The sequence below is a fragment of the Cervus elaphus genome, chromosome 13 (assembly GCF_910594005.1).
Source record: "Cervus elaphus chromosome 13, mCerEla1.1, whole genome shotgun sequence".
Taxonomy (NCBI): domain Eukaryota; kingdom Metazoa; phylum Chordata; class Mammalia; order Artiodactyla; family Cervidae; genus Cervus; species Cervus elaphus.
This window is the reverse complement of record NC_057827.1, coordinates 34,281,642-34,307,302: the sequence shown is the minus strand read 5'-3', so window position 1 is coordinate 34,307,302 and position 25,661 is coordinate 34,281,642. Positions and strand designations below refer to the sequence as shown.

The window sequence follows — 25,661 nt, the reverse complement described above, 5'->3', positions numbered from 1 at the left end:
ATCTACAAAATAAAGTAAGCCTTAAAGGAATTCCAAATTCCCAGTTTTCATTTTTTAAAAATGCTGGTTATAAAAAAGCTGCATCATATTCAATCATTATCATACTAAGTAGCCAGCTTACTTAAAACAACACTATACTGTAGCTGTTATGCAGTAAATACAGGACAGAGAGAGTTTTTAAATGTGTACCTTTACCAAATGAAATCAGTCTTCAAATACAACAGGATTTTCCAGCACAGTCAAAGATGAACTTCACTGCTGATTACAAAGTAGAATTATTTGCCAGGATACAAACATTAGATTTTTATTAGTTCAGTTTAGATAATATTTTGTGCTGTTATTTTTAGAAGATCAAATATTATTCACTCAGTTATTACTTCAGTCATGCAGCTAAATATTTTAATGGGCAATCTATTGAGATAAACTGATGTCGGTTGCATCAAATTTTGAACACAATTCACATTTTCATAATTCATAGGTGCCACAACAAATATGTGCCTTTTAACTAAATTCCTACTACAACCCCTTGGAAAGTGTCACTTATTTTCATTTCCAATATGAATTGGTACTATTATATTTGCCCATTTATAGATAACAGGAACAAAAAGCCCAAGAGATCCAACAACTGAAACCAGAAGAAAAGTCCACAGAAACATCCGATCAAGAACCTGGGCTATGAATTTCCAATCTTCGACAACCTGTACCACAAAAAACAAAAACCAACGTTAAATAATTAAGACACAATTTGTAAATTTACATGTCAACTTATAATACAAGTGGCTTATTTTGATAGATTTTTAATAAAATATAGTACTTGCATATCTTAAACTTTAAAAATATTTTAAATTCTTACTATATATAGTTATTTCTATTAATTATTCTGGCCCAGGAGTGTTTGTTTTAATTTTTAAAGACAATCCAGCCTGAAGTTAATCTCATGACAAATGAAAAGTTGGTTCAGAATTAACATACATTCAACAGCTGTTAATCTTCTTCCTCGCCTCACTTGCTTTATTTAGCTCTGGATTTCCTAGGGACCATTTTAACCTAAGCTCATGAGTTCAGATCAAACCGGTCAATCCTAAAGGAAATCAACCCTGAATATTCATTGGAAGGACTGATGCTGAAGCTGAAGCTCCAATACTTTGGCCACCTGATGGGAAGAGCCAACTCATTAGAAAAGACCCTTATGCTGGGAAAGACTAAAGGCAAAAGGAGAAGGGGATGGCAGAGGATGAGATGTTTGGATGGCATCACTGACTCAATGGACATGAATTTGAGCAAACTCCAGGAGACAGTGGAAGACAGAGGAGCCTGGCATTCTGCAGTCCGTGGAGTCACCAAGAGTTGGACACGACTTAGCAACTGAACAACAATACCATGAGTTCAGATCTGCCAGCCAAGAGCTCATTCCCTCCCTGTTTTTGCAGCCCAAGCAGAGAGCTGGCTCAGCAGGTATGAATGACCTCAAGGAAAGGGCAGGCTGAGACCAGGCCCTGAGCACCAGAGGCTCCTACTCACCAGGCCACGCCCTTGACCATGGGCTTCCTTAGCCCCTGCTCTCTATGAAGCACGGAGTCTTCTATAGGAACTGTGCTCCAAAGTTTCAGGATAATATAAAATTTAGAGGATTATAAAACCCTACAGCTTCTCTACTTATAAGTTTTTCCCTTGAAAATAAACCCCCTTTACTGGTCTTATGGAAGGCGCCCTGACCCTGCTGTTCAACACTTTGCAGACATTCACTAAATACAGTCTAGGGACTTCCCTGGTGGTCCAGTGGTTAAGATTCTGAACTTCCAATGCAGGGCATGTGGGTTTGAGTCCTGGTGGGGGATTTAAGATCCCACATGCTGCACTGGTTGGCCAAATAAATAACTAAATCCTATCTCAATCCATACTATTAATCTAATATCTATATTTTTTAAGACTCCTTTGATGGCTTCACCTTATAAACTAATTTAACTAGATACTTACACCAAATAGAAACTTCATGTTCCACAAGTATTAAAAGTTTATAGATTAATACAACATTGTAAATCAACTATACTTGAATAAAAATTTTTTTAAAGTTTATTAGAAACATATGTCAATGTCCTTTTGGGGGAGAGAGCTGGTATTTTACTAGATTCATTCCATCTGCTTACCATACCTGCTAGAAATTTTTCCATTTAACAAAGTTTTAGAGATTAGAATTCATATACATGTTTTATGTTAGGTACTATTTTCTTTTGATTTACAATATTATATTAGTTTCAGGTGTACAATAGTCATTCAAATTTTTTATAGATTATACTGCATTTAAGTTACGGTAAAATATCATCTAGGGACTTCTCTGGTGGCACAGTGGATAAGAATCCGCCTGCCAATGCAGAGGACAGGGGTTCAATCCCCAGTCCAGGAAGATTCACTTTCTGAGGAGCAACTAAGCCCATGGTCCACAGCTACTGAGGCAGCATGTCCTGGAGCCTGTGCTCCAGAACAAAGAGCACCCCTGCTCTCCAAAACTAGAGAAGGTAGAGAAGACCCAGCACAGCCAAAAAGATACACATTTTAAAAAATATTTCCTGTGCTGTACAATATATCCTTATAGCTTTTTAATATATAGTAACCTGTACCTCTCATCCCCTGGCCTGTCTTGCCCCCCTTTTCCCTTTCACCACTGGTAACCTCTAGTTTTCTCTACCTGTGAGAGAATTCATATCATTTTAATGCAACTATTGAAAGTAAATTCAGTTATAAAAAATAGTATTAGAGTCATACCTTTAAAAATATTATGCAATAGAAATAAAGAATAGTGACAAGACTGAAATATTTTGGAAAAAACACCAGTTCAATATCACATTAATAAAATGTATTCATAGTTTAATTCTTACATTTAAAAAATTAAATAAGGACCCAGTGAGTTATTTTTCTATAACAAAGTTTGGAGTAAACTTTTGTTTTTAAGAAATTAAGCATATTATTAAATACTAGACTAAGCCTCACATGTATCTGATGTATAATGCATAACACCTGAGACCTTATTGCTGTTAATTTCACTAACCTTCTCTTGTAAGTGAACAAGAGGATTCTAGAAAAATATCTTGGCTGTATTTATAAAGCCTACATTAGAGTCATTAAAAAACTGAAATCACTTTTGATAAATTACAATGCAATTGTGCCTGCAGATGACCATAGAATTCAGAAACAAAGTTACTGAAGATCAAATTGAAACAGTTAATCATGTTAGCCAAAGCTAAGTATGCCTTAGAAAAACAGAAGAGTCAGAATCACACAGCATTGCTAAAAGTCATCCCTGCACAGACTCAGAGAACAGACTATGGACATGGTGTGGGAAGGGGAGGGTGGGACGAATTGACAGAGTGGCATGGAAACATATACAGTACCATAGGTAAAACAGATAGCCAGTGGGAATCTGCCGTGTGACCCACGGAGCTCAACCCAGTGCTCTGTGACAACCTAGAGGGGTGGGATGGGGTGGGAGGCGGGAGGGACATTCACGAGGAAGGGGACATATGTGTACCTGTGGCCGATTCATGTTGATGTATGGCAGAAACTGGCACAATACTGTAAAGTAATTATCCTCCAATAAAAAAAGTCGTCCAAGATGCCAATGGGGGAAAAGGAGATGTGAGGTTTGTGTATATGCCACATTTTGCAGATGTTTTCATTGAAATTTTAGTAACACTCTTTTACAAAACAGTCTGTCAATATCTCTGGCCCTCAATCTATCCTTAGTCTTAAGGGTCATGCCAGGTGCCTGACTTAGAATCAAAACAGACGTGCATTTGTAAATACATGTGGTCACAGACCTCACGGACATCGTTCTCCTTCATGACGTGTCTTGTGATATAGCGAATGGAATCCAGTGCAGCTTCCAGTGTGTTTCTAGAAGATTTGGGTCCACGGCTGCTCCAAGCTTCCTCCTTCTGACTGAAGTACCTATCTACGTGACTTCTCATGCAAAGCAGTTTTGGTAGCTTGTGAAGAAATATCTTGCGGACCCACGGAGCCATAGCGTTGTGCGTTGAGGAAGAACGGTGATGAATGTTGATAGCAAAGACAGTGACCATGATGGACAGTGTCACAAAAATCATGGTAAACACCAGGTACTCTCCAATCAGAGGTATGACTTTGGAAGATGAGGGTATGATCTCTTCAATAACAAGAAGGAAGACAGTCAGAGACACAAGTACTGAAGTGCAGAGACAAATCTTTTCACCTTCATTTGAAGGAAGATAGAAGACAAGTACAGTTAAAAACGAGAGCCCAATGCAGGGTATAATGAGGAACAAGGTATAGAAGAGAGGCAGACGCTTAATTACGAATGAGTAAGTGATGTAAGGATACCAGCAGCCGCTGTCGGTTCTGTTCCCTTTGCTCCCTGTCGCGCTCACAATTTCCCATTCTCCATTATCAAAAAAATCTCTCTTGTCTACTTCTTGGTCCTCCAAAATTATATCAACCTGTGATCCGTCATAAGTCCAAGAACCAAATTTCATGGAACAGTTTTGGAGATCAAACGGGAAAAATGTGACGTCGATGGTACATGAACTTTTGTAGTTTGCCGGTGGAGCCCAGGTCACCGTGCCATCGTGCCTGACAACGGCTTTGGTACTGGCCCCTTCAAAACGTCCATCTGCACTGAAATACAAGGCAGGGAGTAAACAACCCGGCGTGCGTTTGACAAGCCTAGTGTCCATAAGAAAGCCTATATTATAGCATGGAATATCCTTAAAATTATTACACTTGAGATATACCTGCAACATGTAGGGGACTCTAGAGTCCTTAAATATCTAACTCTACTGAAGTCAAACCACTGTTTCCATGTCTACTCCAGGACCAAGAGATCTGTATTTACAGAATCTTGAGATTCATGTAGTTGAAATGATTTCACTTTGATTACACACAAAAGGTAATTGGCGCTAATGGTAAAGAACCAATGCAGGAGATACAAGAGACGTGGGTTTGAGCTCTGGGTCAGGAAGATCCCCTGGGGAAGGAAATGGCAACCCACTCCAGTATTCTTGCCTGGAGAATCTCATGGACAGAGGAGCCTGGTGGGCTACAGTCCATGGGGTCGCAAAGAGTCAGACATGACTGAAGTGACTTAGCATGCATGTACACACAAAATATAACTAGGCTATTTATAACAATGGACATGCATAGAGCCAGAACTTGAATCCATATTCCTAGATCCACTCCCTCCAGTGATTGTCCCCCTCCATGACAGATACTGGACACTTCCTACAGTGATGGGGAAAGAACAACAGTCCCAAGCTGGGCAGAGCCCTGGAAAACAGCTGTCCCTCTCGAAGTGCGTGAACTCACTCACTGGGGAAGTCTAGCAGGAAACACCACCACCACCACCATGAGCTATCTCTGGAATACTGCTCTCTATGTTAAAATTCATGTAGCTTTTGCACACTCCTCTGTGATATATCCATGTTAAATATAAAACTGTTTGCAGTGACTTCGAGTGAAATGATGCTCCAGGAAGCTGCATCATGCTACCTTGCAGCTTTGTTCACTCCTTCCGTGTTGAGAAGCATGGAGGTAAAGGTTTGAAAAGTAAGAAATATTTTTTTCTCAGCCTTTGCTCTGTCCTCATGCCAATGCCTTTTTGCAAATAAGATAAAGTACACTAGGATAAGCACAAATTCCCCAGCGTCCTGGAGTGGTTGGTCCTAGAAAAAAATCAAACTGGCATCTAGAAATACCCTCTCCCCTAAGTAAAAAACCATAATCGAAACACATTTAGGTAGAATACTCATTAATATGAGCTAATAATCAACCCAACATTCCTCACCGTGGGAAAATTATGACAACATAATTTTCAAAATTATCAAAAATCACAAAAATTACAATGTCTAAGCAAAATTAAAAGGATGCACATTTAAACATAAAGTATGGCCTTAACTATTGAAAAAAATAATACCAAAAAATCTGGAAGGAAGTCAGAAAATATGTAGGCTTGAAAATAGGAGGTAAATGGGATGCCAGGCTGTCTTACTGTGAATACCTCCACCCCCACCACCACACGTGAGCTGTGATCTTAGACAAAACATAACTACCCTTGGCCTCCATTTTCTCATCTGGCAAATAAATGTAATCATACCTAGTTCATGAGGTTATCTTGAGAATCAGGTGAATAAAGCACATAAGGCACTGAGCACATTGCCAGGCACAGAATAAGTTCACTATACATGTAAGCCAGTAGTTGTGGTTGTCTCCATGTGGTGGGTTAACAGGACTGATTGTATTTCCCCCAACTTCTTTATACCTTTCTGGACTTCCCAAATGGATTACAAATTTTTAAAATCCAAGAACACTTTTATGATCAGAAAATAATACACAAGAAAAATGGAGAGGATCCACAGAACATATTTGTAGGTTAACAAAACAAAAGAACACAAGATGTCATGGGACTTTATATATAGCAAACAATTTTCAAGGGGAATAAAAAAAATACTGGTGCCAAATAGTAACACAACTGCTTTCTTAAGAAAACATAAAATGGTATTTTGACTATAACTTACTTATCAAACAAAACGATATCTGGAATCCAGAGAGAGTTTGAAGGGACACGTATAAGTTTTATTCCACCGTAGTCATCAGGGTTCCATCTTAATTTCACATCTATCCATTCCTTTAAAACAAAGAAATCGGAATCAATTTCAATAAAAGCAATAGCCAAAACCAGTGAAAACTCTACTTTCTTTGCCAAACTCAGCTATTTTAGACACGAAGTCACCTCTACTCCCAGTAGAGAAAACTCACCTTCAAGTCCTTCTTATGGGCACTGGGGGACAGCCCTGTCCCCTCTGCGGTGGCTGTAACCATGGCCCTCCTGAGACACAGGTGAGGCCCAGAGCTGTGTGCGTTCATGGCTCTGCTCAACACCTCTTCTGCTACCAGCTAACCATACCCAGGAGCTGCAGCCATGAGCACCTAAGGTCCAGGTTCAAGGAAAACGTTCTCTTTTCTAGCTGTTTTGTCATTGACTTGGCTGGACTAGACCATGCAAAGAGCAGATGGACTTATGACACATTCCACATAGTTAAATACACCGTCCCACCTCTACATAGTAATAATTCTGTGATCAGGTCAAGACTTGCACCCCAAGGAAAGCACATATGCCTTTAAGGAGTTTGGGGTTAGGGAACTGGTAGTAAGTATTAAAAACCAGGGACAGGACTTCCCTGGCAATCCAGTGGTTAAGAATCCACCTACCAACGCAGGGGACATGGGTTCCATCCCTGGTCTTGAAAGATTTCACATTCTGCAGGGCAACTAAGCCCAGGCACCATACCCACTGAAGCCCCTGTGCCCCAGAGCCCATGCTCCACAACAAGAGATGCCACCACAATAAGTCTGTGCACCACAACGAAGAGTAGCCCCCGCTCTCTGCAACTAGAGAAAGCCTGTGCTCAATAATGAAGACCCAGTGCAATTAAAAATAAATAAAATCAGGGGTAATAAAGAACAAACAAAGGGAAGTGCTCAATAGCAGCTGGGCACATATGACAGTTCAGAAACAAAAAGAAAAACCCCCTTATATAAAAGGGACTATGAAAATAAAAATAAATCATTACATTCTTGCCTGCTCCCATCTCAGAGTAAAAACCAAAATCCTACAGTGGCCTAGGAACCACTACTCATAACCTATGCTAGAAGTACCCATATGCCTCTGGTAGCTTCACTGACCTCATCTCCCACTCCCGTCTCCATGGCCACTCACCCCTAGCCAGCTGGCTTCTTTGCTACTCCCTAAACACACCAGGCACTCTCCAACCTCAGGGCCTTTGCATGTTTGTGTCCCTCTGCCTGGACACTCCCCCCGCCCCCCCCAGATACTTGCATGGCTTGCTTCAAGTCTTTGTTCAAATCTTACCTTCTCAGTGGCACTTCTCCTGCCCATCCTATTTAAAAGCCCACTCCCCAAGACTTCCTGTCTGCCTTCTCAGTATTTTTCTCCAAGCTTATCAGCTTGAAAGGTACTATATACAACTTCCTATTTATCCCACTCCCCTCCATTGGAATGAAGTTCCTTGAGGGCTAGACTTTTGTTTTGTTCACTGCTGTTTCCCCAGTGCCCAGAACAGTGCCTGCCAAATGCCAGGCACTCAGTATTAACTGCATGAATACAAAGCTCCATCTACCTCACCTTTCTGCCTCCTGCCTGTCCACCAAGACTAAATATTCATGTCCCTTCTGTGCTATAAACTCTGTAAAAACAATGGCAGCAGTCAACTGTCACATGGCCCTTCGAATTCGATACATACCTGTTTCAACCAGACATTGGTTGTCATTAACTGATTTTTCTCATCCTATAAAATAAAAAATTTTTAAAGGCTGATTATTTCAATTACAGAAATGATAATTCTTTAAGTAAGAATTTTATCAGTTTTTATATAAGCACTCCTCTCTATAGAAAATGACATTCTGTTCATCAATCTGGTTCTGTAGAAAAGCAGGATCTTTTTTTTCCAGCGTAATCTCACAATATTCCTTCCAACATACTCTGTATTTCAAATAGCCTGCCATAAAGGCTACCATTGGCATTTTCCCATTTAACATTAATAGTCTCAATGACTACATTTCCTCAAATCTAAGATGCAATCTAAGAAGCACAGCATTGTTTTATGTACTTAGCACTAAGGAAGAAAGAAAAATGAATTGTAAGCTGCCATTAATTATAAGACATCTTGATTTCAAAAGTACTAAAATGTGGGAAAACGTACATCCTACAATTGGTGAGATACAATGTATGCATTCTTGAGGGGCTATAACTTGTCATTTGCTTCTGTGAAGGCACAAATGTCAACCTATCAAGTTGTTATGTAGAAAAAGTGTGGAGGTCAGAGCCTTGGATGTTAACTTCATAAAGCTTCTACATCCGACTTTTCTAGAGAACCAGGGGTCCTTGCTGCTTACACCTTCCTGCTGTCTCATCTTTGCTTACATCAGTCCTTCACTGAATTTTCAAGGCCTAATTAAAGTGGCAGCTCTTCCATTAAATTTTACTGAAATATCATGGAGCCAACTGCACCACTAAAAGATCATCATGGTCATCAACCACAAATGGACCTTGGATAGGATACAATGCTCAGAGCACAGAGACCCACAGAAGCCAAGGCAGTCCCTACAGTGGGGGAGAGAGGATGGGGTATAAATAGCTTAGGTGACTGGAGGGTCCCCATTGCCTATCCCATCCAGACAATACATGAATGACCTAGGAGAAAGGAGGAAGCCAGAAAAAAGCACACTCCTAGGGACAAAGGCAGCTGTTAGTCCCTACATGGAAAGAATGGGTCCTAGGCAACAGCATGGCCATCCCGCTTATGGTGTGTTTTCCAATGAGCAATTTTCCTTGATTAAAATATTAGAGCTGGAAAGGAACTAGAGATTTTATCTATCATAATCCCTTCATTTTGCAAACATGGAAACTGGCCCAGTGGAAACTTGCTTAAAATCACACCACCAGTTTGTGGTTAAATCTACTCTAGAACTCAAAACTCCTAAATTTAAACCCTACACCACCAGCTCTACTGTCCACCCCCAATGTCACACACCATCCAGAATAATTGCTGAGCCCTCTATTAGAATATGCCTTTTAGGCATATGTTCTAAACAGAGGCATCAAAAATTAGGGGAGTTTTGGTAAACACATAAAGAGCATGCTGCATGCCAGTAGGTCATCTGTGAGACTCTGATGAAAATTATATACCATTTCCCTAGAAAATGTGAACACATATCGATTTTACACTGTGAGCTAGGACCTAGTCAGTACTTAGTATCTTCAACAGTAACATAGATAAAAGAATAATCCATAAATTCACAACTGGCTCCAAAGATGTGAAATTAGCCATTGACTCAGGGGATATAGCTTATTTCAATCTCAAGTGTCTCTTCGAGCATCTATCATGTGTTTAACACAGTGGAGGATGCAACTGAGTAAAGAAAAATGTAAGATGACACTCAGGAGGAAACCACAAATAAATGAAATGTTAACACTCATAAGCAAAGCAGAAAAGTTTTAGGGGTAATAGGTTTATTTTAACCTGACCATAAAAATAAAATCAAAACAAACAAGCCAACACTGAGGTTTTTAAAAGAGAGCAAGAACACAATGGAATAGGAATCTGAGGAAACTTCGAGAACCACTAAACGTGACCACAAGGTTGCAGGGCAGACTTCAGTGATTAGAAGGGAACATAAACCTGCTGAGAAGCAATTCAGTGAAACTTCCAGTCCAGGACCCTTGGCCCTCATCTTCCTTGACCCCAGTCCTCCTACCCTCCCATTGTCACTGACTGTACATTTTCTGGGCTCTTCTCTTAAGAAGACACCCTTCCCCAACTTCTCTGCTTGGCTAACCCACCCACTTTCTATGAATGTTCTTGAAGGATCAGGCTCCTGCTCTCTCTGCTTTAAAAACGCACCAATTCAAAGTTTTTAACAATCTCCCCCAGGCCGGTAATTCCAAAATGCCATCCTCAGCCGTGTCTCTCACTTCAGAGCCAGACTTGACCTTCCAGGGGCCTCGCCAACATTTTATTTTCAATGCACAACAATGACCTCGTAGCAAAAGCAAACCCATCATCTTCTCTGTCCTACCTCCATAACAACCAAGATCTACTTTCCAATTGGTTATTACCCTTCTAACCACCCAGGCTTCAGAACTAGATGTCTCCCTCCATAATCAGTGGTCAAGTCCTGTTCCTTCTTATATGTGCTCTTCTAACTTGCCTCTCAAGCTTCTAATCTTTCCCTCCTCAAAGCTATGTGTTTCTGTCATATTGATCTTCCTGTAGTCCTGATTTTACCATGGCTGTTACCCATCAGATCTCTCATTCACTCAGCATTTACTATGTGCCAGACACAATGTTAGAAGAGACGCAAGGACTGAAGTTCACTCTGCTTTAGTGAGGAGGCCTTGCCAGCAGATGAGTGCCAGTCAGTGTTAACTGGAACAGAGGAGAGACTGTCTTCAGAAGTTTGGATTTCAGAGTCTGACAGATGAATCTGGCCTTGAAGGAAAAATGGCTTGTGCTGAGAAGGAAAGTTCTCCAAACAGAAGCAATGGCAGGCGCACACAGCGGCCCCCAGATATCACTTGTCACCTCCTCTACCGTCCAGTCAAGACCACTGATCTAAATCGCTGAACAGAATGGCTTAGCATCACTTATGTAATCACTGTGATTACACTGTTCCTTGTTATTAAAATTCTTTCTTTTCTGCATGTCAGATCCTATGCTTAGCACGAGGCCAGCTCATGTCCCCTGCCACCTTTGATAGTCCCAGTGACCAAGATCTGAACACCCAGATTTCTGTGACATCACAATTTAGTACTTCAGTGTTATACACTTACTCAATTTACATGCTAACAATCCCAACTGGAAAGAAAGGTTGAAAGCAAATCCTATTAACTACACCCTACTTCCCTATTTTTAATTTATATTTAAAATTTCCCTGGATTGCCCAGCAAAGGATCAAGCACAGAGTCCATATTGATTGATCTTTCTGGAAGCAATGGGGTGACCTATATTAATCAACAGACTTCAAAAAATGTATATCTTTCGATTCACCACCTTCCTTGCCTATGCACAAATATATTCATCATTGGCATTAATAATAGGGAAAATCGGGAAAAATTTTACAAAAGCTTCTGCTATTATAGAAGAATGTTTAAAATGAAATATAAATGAAATATAGCCATTAAAAATTACATTTGAAGATTATGTAATAAGAAAATGTTCATCATGTAACAGTAGGGGGAAAAGCAGTAATCAAAATTATATCTAAAATAATATCACAATTTTATAACATACTCATAAAGAAAAAACTGGCAAGAAATACAACAAAACATTACCAGTGGTCACCTCTGGGTGGTAGGATTACAGTCAATTTTTATTTTCTTATTTGTATTTCTTTCAACTTTCTAAACTCTTCCCAAAAACCATGCATTGCTTCTCTAATCAGAAAATAAAGGCACACTTATGTTATACATATATACATACACACACACACACTTGTCAACTATTCTGAAAACACAATAGGGAAATAATTATTGATTAACATGATCAGAACAAGAAGAAACTCATTTGAAAATCAGTGTGAACCTTTTAGTTTAAAATAGAAAGAATCTCTTGACAACAAAAACAAATTTATGAAGAGAATTTACTTCCTGGTAAATCTCACATGAAAAGATCTCAGAAACATTTTAAGTGTGATACTGAAGCAATATCCTTTTTGATTCTAAAAATCTACAACTAACTCTTGGATGTTTTCTTTTAAAATTTTGATCTTTTGGTCATATTTTAAAGACACATTTAGAGAGAAACTTCCATATAAAATATTTAATCACTTCAAATTTATTAAGAATAGGCCTATTTTAATCACCAAATGAGATAAAATGATTTCTAAACTCTACCAGATTATATAAACATACAGTATTCCTGTGTCTGTAGTGTAATCACTGTTTTTCCCTGGTGAGTTCCTTGAGGAAAACGGCTATGTTCATTCACCCCTGTCAACTCTGTGGCCTGGCACCATGCCCACACGCACAAGATGCTCTGCATAAACCTGTGTGAAATGAATATGTAATAATACGCACACCTACCACATCCACTAATTGAGATATTGCAAGGCCAAACTTTATTTTTATTCTGTCATTCAGGTGTTCTACAGGACGAATCCATCTTTCGTAGTCTTGAAATAAATCCTTAAACAAATTATCTTCGTGTTTGGCAACAACGGATGGTTCAGCTAACCCTGTACAACAAATATTTAGAAGTTAGTGGATTGGCTTCTCTTCCATGAAACACCTAGACTTTTAAAAAGTTCAGCATTACGAATGAACCAAAGGGGGCAACAGAGAATGAGATGGTTGGATGGCATCATCGACTCAATGGACATGAGTTTAAGCAAACTCTGGGAGATAGTGAAGGACAGGGAAGTCTGCAAGCTGCAGTCCATGGGGTCGTAAAGAGTTGGACATGACTGAGAGACTGAATAACAAGAAGAAAGTATTATTTAAGCTATTGACATAGGAGATTTGAATACAAAATATTAATACAAATGTTTGTGATCCATGAGGGACACTCTGGTTCAGATATATTTCTTAGTTAAATCAGATTATTCACATGGAAATATGCTGAGTTCCATAAGAAACACTCAGTACTTAATACAGAGTAATTTAAAATCTAAGTAACAAAAGCTTTTAAATTACCAGGGCTGGGGGGTTGCTTGTCATAAAATTCCAAATCTAGAAAACATGTATTAAAATTTATTGGTCAACTGGTGCTAGTGGTAAAGAACCCACCTGCCAATGCAGAAGACATAAGAGACATGTTCAATCCCTGAGTCTGGAAGATCCTCTGGAAAAGGAAATGGCAACCCACTCCAGTATTCTTGCCTGCAGAAACCCATAGACAAAGGAGCCTGGCAGGCTACAGTCCACTGGGTTGCCAAGAGTCAGATACGACTGAGCGACTTAGCATGCAGCATAAGTATAAAATAAACATGCTTTAATTTGTTCTTGTTGTTAGTCACTATGTCGTATCCAACTCCTTGAGAGCCCATGAACTGCATGCTTTAATTTACATGCATTTAATATATACGAACACATAAATATTGAGTAAATTATTCAGCTTTGTCATATCTTTGCTACACATTTGTATACAATTACCTTAGGGTTCAAGACTTAAAAAAAAAAGACAAAATTTTAAAAGTTTGAGATGTCATAGCCAAAGATTAATTAGATTTATGGATCATAGTAATGTTTACACTTCTACTGAGTTTAAATAAGTCTCTTTAAAGAAATGGGTTTTTAGTGTTTTATGGACACTGGAGTCTCTGTTAGGAAATGTGGAATCTGTGAAACTCAAGGATGACATTTACTCAAAACTCATGATTTTACAAAGAAAAAACACTTATTTAAAACAAAATGTCAATGGCTTATTTATCATAAAGTATATATTACAGATTTAGAGTAGCTAGTGTTGGTCTTTCTCTAACATGAAAAAATGATTTGACAGAAAATTAGCACTTTCACAAAATCTCTTTTTTTTATTATGAGAGACCATGTTTTCCATATGGAGCTATTAAAAAGTATCTAGTTATTCTAGCTAGAGGAAATCCATCCCCTGATTTTCTCTCACTGCCTATTCCTTAATTAATACAGCAGCTTAGTCCTCACTATGTCTTGCTTCCCTAGGCTATTTAAGATATTTGATTTAACCTATAAATACCATAAGAGTTTGTGCCATGCCTCCGTAAAAGTCTCCTTCTGCTGAAATGCAGAGTATTGGAACTATTACAATTCAATTAGAATATCATACACCAAGGAGTCATTCTCTGTAATGTTTAAAAGCTATTAATTTCAGAGGTTCCAGTTAAAATAGCATTATTGACCAGTTTCTCCTATTCTAATTCTATTTTAAAATGTTATAGTCTCTGAAACACCAAAAGTTTAAGGTTGTTTAAAAGACAGAGATAACACTCTGATGGGATTGGTTAAATATTGGATGGTTGTGTGTATCATGTGTATAGTGAAAACATCTATGCCAGGCACTGAATTTCTGAGAGACTTTTCAGAACCATCAGGTTTGTGTCCAGAAATGCTGTTGAGGGAAGTTCCTTTTCCCTTGTAAGTTATCACAAGATATTGAGTATAGTTCCCTGTGCTATACAGTAGGTACTAAAAAAAAAAAAGAAAGAAAGAAAAATGTTTTTTAATAGCATCTAAGGAAACTTTGTTTTAGGGGAAAAAAAATACCAACTCGAATTGCCACCTCAAATTTTGTTTGAAAGAAAGTAGATAGGGTATAAATAAATAAAAGGATAATCATTCTACTTAATGAGAACCCTTAAGATACTACCTTGTGAATACCATCTTAGTACATCCAATACTAGAAACAACATTTTCCTAGTACAGTGTTACAGAAATGATAGGTGCAAAGGCCCATGGTATTTTTGCACAAAAACTTAATGGTGCACTCAAATTTTACTTAGAGGCCATGTTTCTTTATCTGGTTCTAAATGTTTTCAGTTTATACTGCTCATAAACCCCAAAATATTAAGAAGGAGATGAGCCAACACATTCCCTTACGTAACAAATGAGGATATTGACCAGAAAGGCCAGTGCTACAGAGCTCATCAGTGGCAGAGCTCAGCTCTCCTTAGCCTCTTCCTCTTTCCACATTAACTTCTTCTACCTCATGACAACTGGAAAAGAGGTTTAAGGTTGTATCCCCTGAGAACTCAAGCCCCACCAGTGTTTGCTCATTCATACAACAAACATTTAACAGAAAACGCCTTGTATCAGGCACTATGCCAAATGCTGGAAATACACTAGTACTCAAAGACAGGAAAATCCACCACATTTACCATCTAGTAGTAAGGACTGATTCAGAAAATGTGATACTATATAAGCTAAATTCTAAAGAAACTGAATCAAACTAAAAAATTATTTTTAAAAATTTGTTGTGAATAATTAACATTTGCTCATCCTACTCAAATACTTTAAATCAGTCACTTTCAACCTAGGTTCCTAAGAATCCTGGGGTAATTACTATACAGAAAGTACCCTACATATGAATGAGTTCTGTTCTGAGGGTGTATTCCTAAGTCAAATTTGTTCGTTAAGTCCAACAAAGTTAGCCTAGATATCCAACTAACACAGCTGAATAATGCTGTACTGAATAGGTTTATAGTACTTTGCACACAAATAATACATAAGAAACAAACGCAAAAAATAAAATAATTTTCATCTTAAAGTACAGTACCTTGAAAAATATAGTAGTACAGTACAACGGCTGGCATACAGGGGCACGTTCACATCTTAAAAACTCACAACTTGAAGGTTCATATGTAAGGGACTTACTGTATTGCTCTGCACTATTTTTCAATTATGTCACGTAAGTCGTGGGTCTCCAGGAAACCAATGTCCTGGAATGCAGGAATCATTTCTTTAGTTTGGCGTTCCTACAATATTATACTCAGTGCCGATCACAGTAGTAACTTAAGAGTAGCTTTTCTTCCCTTACTACTTAAAGAGAGAACCAGGAGAAATAATTTGCAAATTATGCATCTGACAAGGGACTTGAATAATAAAAGACTCAATAACCTAATCGATTTAAAAACAGATAGTTCAGTTCAGTCCAGTCGCTCAGTTGTGTCTGATTCTTTGCGACCCCATGAACTGTAGCACACCAGACTTCCCTGTCCATCACCAACTCTTTGAGCTTGCTCAAACTCATGTCCATCAAGTCAGTGATGCCATCTAACCATCTCATCCTCTGTCGTCCCTTTCTCTTCCTGCCTTCAATCTTTCCCAGCATCAGGGTCTTTTCCAATGAGTCAGTTCTTCGCATCAGGTGGCCAAAGTATTGGAGTTTCAGCTTCAGCATCAGTCCTTCCAATAAATATTCAAGATTGATTTGCTTTAGGATTGACTGGTTTGATCTCCTTGCAGTCCAAGGGACTCTCAAGAGTCACTTCTTCAGCACTCAGGTTTCTTTGTAGTCCAACTCTCACATCCATACATGACTACTGGAAAAACCATAGCTTTGACTAGACGGACCTTTGTTGGCAAAGTAATGTCTCTGCTTTTTAATATGCTGTCTAGGTTTGTCATTGCTTTTCCTCCAAGAAGCAAGTGACCGAAAGGCCAATAATTACACGAAAAGATTTTCAAAACCTTTAGCCATGAGATACCATGTCATACCCACTAAGATGGCTATAATAAGTAACACAGATAATAACATGTTTTTGGTTAAAATGTGGAGAAATTGGGACCCTTAAAGCTATGGTTTTTCTAGTAGTCATGTACAAATGTGAGAGCTGGACAATAAAAAAGGCTGAGTACCAAAGAACTGATGACTTTGAACTGTGGTGCTGGGGAAGACTCTTGAGAGTCTCCTGGACAGCAAGGAGGTCAAACCAGTCAATCCTAAAGCAAATCAGTCCTGAATATTCAGGAAAAGGAAGGATTGATACTGAAGCTGAAGCTCCAATATTTTGGCCAGATGGTGCGAAGAGCCAGTTGATTGGAAAAGACCCTAATGCTAGGAAAGATTGAAGGCAGGAGGAGAAGGGGCTGATAGAGGATGAGATGGCTGGATGGCATCACCAAATCAATGGACATGAGTTTGGGCAAATTCCAGGAGGTGGTGAAGGACAGGGAAGCCTGGTGTGATGCAGTCCATGGAGTTGCAAAGAGTCAGACATGACTGAGCGACTGAACAACAACCCCAGGTCCTAACAACATACTGGCACAGAGCAGGTGGTCTGTGTGTTGAATGCATACATGAACAGATGAAGAAGTTAATACCATCTGACAATTTCCATTTATTTTGAGTCATTCAGAATTTCATCCTTGGTGTGAAAGCAACTGTCACAAGAGCTACAGAAGTTTACTATTAAGGATAAAGAGTCCCACTAGACATCTTTTTAAAGATAGAGAGGCCTTGTGCTACTCAGATTTGAATATGAAGAGAGGCATTATAACATGCTGGCTAAGAACTAGTAGATTTTAAGTCCATGAGTTGGGTTCTATCTAACTTCTAATACTTATTGCCTGACCTGGAAATATAACTTCTTTGCATATTAGGTTTTTCATCTGTAAAACTGGTCTAAAACAATACCAACCTAATAACATTATTGTGAGGATTAAGTAAAACTGTGCCTATAAGTGCCAGCACAGAGTCTTTCTTATCGGCCTATAAATGATTGCTAAAGTAAGGATAACTGATAGACCTCAAAAGGCAAACACCCAAAAGTACTATCACAAAGCAATCACTGCCTGTAGAGCTCTGATTTCTACATAAAACTTTCCTGATAGCCTAACAAAGATCATCTCCCTCTAGAATACCATAGATAATGGAACCTTGCAAAAAAAAAAAAAAAACAAAATGAAGGAATAACATATCTGTGGCATTGGGCACTCTCAACACTGCAATGACAGTTCACAGAAAAGCCCTCCTCAAGTCTCTACCCTTTACAGCTAATAATAATAATTAGAATACCAACCTACTAATAGCACATGAATCACATATCTCAGAAAAACAAAGAGAACCTAGCAGTGAAACACACTAAAAATAGGACAAGAATAACACACAAAAAATTAATGGACAATTCTTCTGAAGTAGTTAAAAATATAATGACAGAAAAAACTAAATGGAATACATAAAAGGTACAATATGTATACTGTTATTAACTCTGTGAGATTTAAATTTGGGTTTCACAAATCCATCTGTAACTCCAAGTAGCATTACTCTGGTATCGTCTCAAGTTTGAGAAATTAAAAGAATGACTTATCAAAAAAGTTTCACTTCTAAGTTACTTACTGAAACCACATATATTTCCAAAGAAATGTAAACTTGATCCTTAATTTTAGTGTGGTGATTAAGAAAGGATTCAAAACTGCAAAGCTGAAAACCGTGATTTGAATACTTGGCACCAGTAATTAGGTATTAAATTCATATGTCCCCAAGTTCTAACTTACTTAAAAAAAATAAGACTATCTGTTGGAAAATGTTGAAAATGTTTGGTGATGTTTTGGACTGTCACATGGAGGGGGTGGTGTGTGTAGTGGATGGAAGCCAGGGATGCTTCCTGTAGGGCATGGTGTGTCTGTTAGTCACTTAGTCATGTACGACTCTTTGCGATCCTATGGGTTATAGCCTGCCAGGCTCCACTGTCCATAGAATTCTCTAGGCAAGAATACTGGAGTGGGTTGCTATATCCATCTCCAGGGCATTTTCTTTACCCAGGAATCGAACCTGGGTCTCCCACGTTGCAGGCAGATTCTTTTCTATCTGAGCCACCAGTAGTGCACAGGACAGCCCCTATGACAAAGATTTATCCAGCCCAAACTCAATAGTGTTGCGTAACGCTGTGTCAGACTTCAGGGCTGCAGCCATATTCTCATTTGCAGGGAGTGCCCTTCACATTGTGGGGTGTTCTCTGCATAGCCATACTGTTTAATAGTATGATCTGATGAAAGTAAATAAATATGCAAATTAATCTTAAATATGTCCCCCAGGAAGACAGGCACCAGAGTTTCCTACTCTGCCTCTAGTACCAAGACTGACACAGGAAGCAGCCACTCAACATTTGTTGAATGAATGAACGAATAAACTAAACTGGGTATCACATGTTAGGCTCTAATATACCAGAGTTGTAGCAGATGCTAAAGATTTAAGAAGAATCTTTAAGAATCACTGGTCTAACAGTAGCTAGAAGGCAGCAGAGGTAGAACTAGGACCCAGATTTGTCTCTGTTCTTCTCAATACTTTCACTACAAAAGTCATGTATGATCATTGTCAAGATTCCAACCAAAAGCACATGAAGAGTAGAAATTGTCCATCTCCTCCTCATCTCCCTTCCTCCAAGGCTAACCACTTTTAAGTTTGTTGTGTAGACATCTTTAAATGCACACATACGCAGAGGAAAAACAAATGTTTTCTTTTTTAAGTTCTGTGACTTGCTTTTTTTCTTTCAATTCTCTATGTCAATGTACATCCATCCATCTTCATTCGTCATAAGACACGAAGTGGTCTGGGTTATGGCTGTATCATAATTTATGTAAGCTCTCACCACTGGTAGGCATTTATACTGTTGTTAGCTTTTGGTTATTTCTTACAATGCTACAATGAAAAAATGCTGTAGTTAACATACAAGTTAAATCCTTGTATTAATACAAGGATGTCCATGACACCTACTCTCAGAAGTAGAAGTGCTGAGTCAAGGGTACACATGTTTTAAATTTTGCTGGTTACTGCCAATAGCCTTCCATTTATTCTTTACAGGTCATCATAGAATGAAATAATATATCTAAAAAGTTTGTAAGAGTGATATATATTATATACCCTCAATTCATAATTAAGACATTCCTGGAGTAATCTTCCCCTACAAGCCTCCCTGTAATTTTTTTAAGTTAATGAAAAGTGTCTTGTATACTTTTCAAAAGATCCTCTCTGCTGCAGTCCAAAGAGGTCTATTTTAAGCAATAGCGAGATTAAAAAGTGAACATAATCAATGATTTTGTAAATGAAAAGAAATGCATACTATTATCTGACATTTTCAATGTGGCAAGTAGGCATGCTTACTGATCATTATTTTAAGTGTTATAAATGAAATATAGAGGGGTTTTTTTTTCACTCAAGGATTTTCATTATATTTTCTATTGATTTTTATCACAGAATTATCGGATAAAATTTCTCTGTAACTGATATGCTTTAGTAAACCTAATTTAACATCTTGCCCTGACTCTCAGAACACTGGCAGTAAGAAAATGACCTTAGGCAGTGTTAAATTTAGGTCTAGTCAATAGTTTTCAAAAAGAAACAACTTGCACTTTAAAAGTTTAAGCATCATCAGATTGAATAAATGCAGAGTTCACTATCGTAATTTGACACCACAAACCTCTCAACAGGCAATAAATATGTATTATGAGCTAATATATTTACAGTGTCATGAACTAAAACACCCACTAGAACATGAAGGTGCCTCAGCTCACAACAGCCTGTGTGACCTTGATAAGACTCTTGCAAAATTCCTCCTTAGGATTGTCCAAATATGAATGAGTAGTGGGGACTAGGAGGAAACATGAAAACGGGAAGATGGCTCTATTTGTTAGGCTGGTGGGATGGAGCTTACTTTCTTTTTTTTTTTTTTTCCCATTTATTTTTATTAGTTGGAGGCTAATAGCTTTACAATATTGTAGTGGTTTTTGCCATACATTGACATGAATCAGCCATGGATTTACTGGAGCTTACTTTCTACTGGTCTTCTCCTGTTCGGGCTACAGTTCATTGTAAATTCTCTATTTCCATAATTACTATCACTGCACCCTCTTGAGAATCCATCCACTTTATATGAATGGGAAACTGTCTGCAACTTTGCTACTCAATGTGTGGTACTCTGCCCAGTAGCATTCACTGCCCAGGCGCTTGTTAGAAATGCAGAATCTCAGCCCATGTCTCTGAATCAGTGCCTGCAATTCTAACATCCCCAGAGGATTCTTGTGCACATTAAAGTTTGAGAAGCCCTGGTCTACAAGACTAAGAGCAGTGATTCTCAAGGTTTGGGGAAAAGGGAGACAATTTTGTCCCCGAAGAACCATCTGACAATATCTGGAGATATTTTTCAGCTGGTACTACAGGCACCCTGTAGGGAGAAGTCAGCGTTCCTGCCAAACAACCTACAAGGCAAAGGACAATCTCCCATGACAAACAAATATCTGGCCCCAAAGCCAGAGGTTGAGAAACACTGAAAGGAAAACCAGTTTTGCCCAATTCCATATACACACTGTAGATCACAAAATAAAAAGAAATATATCAAAAGTTCATATTGGACTTCCGTGGTGGCCCAGTGGTTAAGAATCTGCCTGCCAATGTAGGGGACATGGTTCGATCCCTGGTCTGGGAAGATTCCACATGGCCGTGAGGCTCAGCCCATGTGCCATGACACTGGGCCCGAACACTCTGGAGCCCATGCTCCACAATAAGAAGCTACAGCAAGGAGAAGACTGGAAGCTACGCCAACGAGAAGCACTGCAACTGGAGAGCAGCCCCTGCTCGCCCCAGCTAGAGAAAGCCCACGAGCAGCAGTGAAGACCCAGCAGAGCCAAAAATAACTGATTAACTTTTAAAAGTTTATATTGTTCTTTTTGTCGGAATTCAAATATTCGTATTTAATTCCTATTTTTATTGGCAAAAGACTATAATTCTCCTTTAGAAGAAAGGAGCATGTGGTCACTGAATCAAACACAGAAGAAATGATATCAAGCGTCCCCAAAGTGGAAACAAAACATTTAAAATTTTAGTCACCAAGCAGAAAAAGACCGTTAAAAATAATCTCTTCTATCCTATTGTCATTATAAAACCATACCTTTGCCATTTTGGAGAGCAGTTTTATAGATGCAAATTGTAAACTTTTTTCCAAAAGGAGTATTCACCAACTCTCATTGTCAAGACATGTTTATTTAATAATAAACTTAAAATTACATCTGAAAGAATTTAATTCCAATTTTTAGGGAAGAAATACAATACTATTAGAAGAAAAATGTTCTGTACTGAAATTACTGTATTAAAAAACATATCCTAATTATAAAAAATTACTTACTAGATCTAATTTGTAGATTATAGGTTGAAAAAAACCCTATTCTGACAAATGACTGAAAACCTTTTTAAAGTTCCATCAACAGGCTACATTTACAAACTCAGATACATCTGAAATGTACCAGGAGATACACAAATAAAATCCTATCTTCCAGGTGCTCAGTCTAACTCAGAGCATATTTAGCATTTGCAGGAAAACAAAAATAATTTTTAATTTCAATTAAACTGTGTGAAAAGTTTGTGTCCTTACATAAGGCATCTCGACATTCTTTTGGATGTAATCATAACAAAAGAATAGAGGACAGTCACTATATGTGTATTTTATTAGCTTCTTAATATGTTAATGAAAATGACTAAAGGTGAGGAGAAAAAAATCTTTCATAGCTCTCATTTTCCACAAAATAATTATTTTATTTCCCTTTGAATGAAACAGAACTCAGTCACTACAAATAAAGTTTCAACCACTGAAAATGTCTCACAACTATACAGCTAAGAAATATAACTGACCAATGACTAATTTCCATAAATCACTCTCCTAATCAGGGTCGGGTCAGTTTAAAAGGTTTATATTATTTTAATGTACTAGGTTAATTATCTACTCTCTAATACAGACAAAATTGCCTCCCGAGAATCTTTCATAGCTCTGTGACCTTCCACCAGCTAAATAAGTATGGCAGCTGGCACACTAGACATTTTCTTTTCCTAGAGACTGGCTCCCAGGAAACCACAAGGAAGAGTTATTAAGATCCTAGGATGAATATGAAAACAATAAAATGTAAATGTAAAATTAATTATGGTTGGAAGCATCTGAGTTAAAGCACCTGAGCATCTATTATCACCTTCTAATTTTAAAGATGGAGAAAAAATGGTTCAGTAAGGTCAAACAATATGCCCAAGGAAACACAGCAAATTAATGGAGTACTCCCGGGGCTTCTGTGGTGGCTCAGCTGGTAAAGAATCCACCTGCAAAGCAGGAGATCTGGGTTCAATCCCTGGGTTGGGAAGATCCCCCGGAGGAGGAAATGGCTACCCACTCCAGTACTCTAGTATTCTGGCCTGGAGAATTCCACAGACTATAGGAGGTCGCAAAGAGTCAGACATGACTGAGTGACTTTCACTTTCACTTTCTGCAGTTTTACACAAAAGCATATAAATTAGCAAGTGTACAATTCCATCGTCTTTTCAACACTACTCTTCAAAGATCACTTGCTAAAAGCAACAGTTTCTTGGAATTTTAGAGCTAGAGAGGGAAGCCTTTAATGCTTCTAAGCCAGGTCTTAGACATACAAAGATACACAGGATAAGATCACAGTTCTTAAGACGCTCATGTGGGACAAGAGAAAAAAAATATATAAATATAATACAACAGGATAGTTATCCACTTTCACCAAAAGGCATAGAGACTACTATTTTCTAGAGTGTCAGGCATAGTGCCTGGCATCTCACATGTATTATTTAATCCTGAAAACAACTCAGAGGTAAGCAGTATCATCTGTTTTTCAAAGGAGGAGGACAGCTGAGACAAGCTTGTCCAAGTCCAGATACACAAGCTTCATAATTTGAATTCAGGTTTGCCTGGCTCCAAAATCACACTCCTTTCTTTGTTCAACTATGACACCTTTGAACAGGATTTTACTTGTTTAAATCATCCTCCACCTTATTTCTCTACAGTCATTGTAAAGCAACTCATCCTGCAATAAATAATTCTAGTCTTCAATATTACCACTTCCTAGAAACAGGAAGCAGAGTTTAAAAACCTTAAGGAAGGAAAGACAAGAAAAGGTTCTGCTTATACCCAAATAAAGCTTCCTTACTAATAAAAACTGAAATACTGGTGTAGTGAACTTCAGCTTTTATCTTCTGCTTAAAGAATTCTTTTCTGTTTAGATCACACCGTGTGCGCGTTAGTCGCTCAGTCGTGTCTGACTCTGCCACCCCATGGACTGTAGACTGCCAGGCTCCTGTCCATGGAATTCGCAAGGCAAGAACACTGGAGTGGGTTAGCTATTCCCTTCTCCGGGCGATCACACCACAGGTGCTCCATAAGTGGTCGTATTTTTTCTTCACGGTATTGAGAGGGCTGACAAACTTTCTAAAGCTTTCAATTTGAAAAAGTACTAAGCATTTTATTTTGCTTCTATTCCTGTCCAAAACATTTTGAACTAGAGAAGGCTAGAAGAAAAAACTCTATTCCAAGATGTTAAGGAAGAACTTAGGATGCAAACAGCCCTGCAGCCAGGTAAGTCCGTTCCCCAGTCTTAAACAACTCACACTTATCATCCGCAAAACGAAAGATTTCAAACGCTAAAGCGCAAGTTAGGCAGGAGGACACGGACAAGCGGTAGATCAAATCAGATCAAATCCTTAGTATTAAACCCAAGGAGCCTCGACGTGCGTGCGAGCGCAACGCTCAGTCGTGTTCGCCTCTTTATTCATCCCCACTTTATTCACAGTGGGGTGTTCGATCTCCCTTTATTCACAGGCAAGTATGAAGGAGCATCCATACTCGTCTGAGAATAAAGTAACAACGTGGGAAACCCAGTTGAAACCAAGAAAGTAAAGCCCTGATGGATAACGAGGGCATCTTTTATTGAAAAAGTTGTATCAAAGTATATATATATATATACTAAGTCACCCAGAGTGATGAGAGTCATGGAACAAAAGTCAAAGTGGCTTTTCTCTACATTTAAATAAACACATCTGAGCATTACTCAACACACATTACTCAAACACACCTTACTCCAAGCCCCCAGGAGAAGAATATAACCGCCCTCAGGAACAAGGATTTCTGTGCCGGCCGCAACCTCGCGGCTCTCCGGCTACCGGCGTGGAGCTGCCCCGGCCGCGGTCCCCGCCAGGCGCACTCCGGCCGCCCTGAGCCCAGTGGCCCGCTCCGACCGAAGCGAACGCCCGACACCGCCCTCCGCCGCCCAGGCTCACCTCGGCGCACGCCGCCCCCCGCGCCCTCCGAATCCCAGCGCCCTGCGGCCAGCTGGAAAGGGAGGAAGAAGTGGAGCATGAGGGGCCCGAGGCCGAGGACCCAGCGCCCCCACCCCCGCGCAGCCATCGCCCGGGACCCGTGCGTCAACGCAGGGAGCCGCCACACGACGGTCGCGCGGGGAACGCGGACCCGAGGAACCGAACGGGGAGTGTGGGCTGGAGCCAAGTGCCAGCAGCTGCAGCAGACCCGGTGCTCCGCTCCTCCGCTAGCGCTTTGGGAGCGTGAAGAGACTCGGGAGCCTGGCCCCGCCCAAGCCCCGCCCCACTACCTCTTGTCCCGCCCAAGCCCCGCCTCGTCCTGGCTGGCCCCGCCCCCCAAGCTCATAGACCCGCCTCCGTCCTGCCCAGTTGATCCCCAGGCCAGGGGTTTTGGCCCCACCCTGCCTGTTCCTCTTCAAACCCCACAAGAGAAGACTCTACACATGGACATCACCAGATGGTCAATACCGAAGTCGGATTGATTATATTCTTTGCAACCAAAGATGGAGAAGCTCTATACAGTCAGCAAAAACAAGACTGGGAGCTGAC

The 25,661-nt window shown here is 39.4% G+C and overlaps 1 protein-coding gene across 3 annotated transcripts; it reads right to left on the bottom strand.

Moving 5' to 3' along the window:
• Positions 1–282: 282 nt before the first annotated feature.
• CHRNA5 (cholinergic receptor nicotinic alpha 5 subunit) lies at positions 283–25,333 on the bottom strand. 3 transcript variants are annotated; one of them, XM_043922020.1, is made up of 7 exons: positions 25,264–25,287; positions 25,074–25,125; positions 12,629–12,780; positions 8,289–8,333; positions 6,543–6,652; positions 3,816–4,647; positions 501–698 (listed from the first exon to the last, which is right to left on the bottom strand). In XM_043922020.1, exons 4-7 carry the CDS (start codon positions 8,313–8,315, stop codon positions 537–539), a joined length of 1,131 nt encoding a protein of 376 aa, XP_043777955.1. In that variant the 5' UTR covers positions 8,316–8,333; positions 12,629–12,780; positions 25,074–25,125; positions 25,264–25,287; the 3' UTR covers positions 501–536. The 3 variants fall into 3 exon arrangements, with proteins under 3 accessions (XP_043777954.1, XP_043777955.1, XP_043777957.1); XM_043922019.1 differs by having other exon boundaries at positions 283–698; positions 25,074–25,333; XM_043922022.1 differs by lacking the exon at positions 3,816–4,647 and having other exon boundaries at positions 579–698; positions 25,074–25,333.
• Positions 25,334–25,661: the final 328 nt, after the last annotated feature.

Excerpts from the sequence above, each read along its gene's own strand:
- CHRNA5 (XM_043922019.1), bottom strand. The coding sequence starts at position 25,200 with ATGGCTGCGCGGGGGTGGGGGCGCTGGGTCCTCGGCCTCGGGCCCCTC. Across the intron at positions 12,781-25,073 it reads GGGGGGCGGCGTGCGCCGAG|GGTTAGCTGAACCATCCGTT; the intron begins GTGAGCCTGGGC and ends TTTGTTGTACAG. Across the intron at positions 4,648-6,542 it reads GATATCGTTTTGTTTGATAA|TGCAGATGGACGTTTTGAAG; the intron begins GTAAGTTATAGT and ends CTTGTATTTCAG.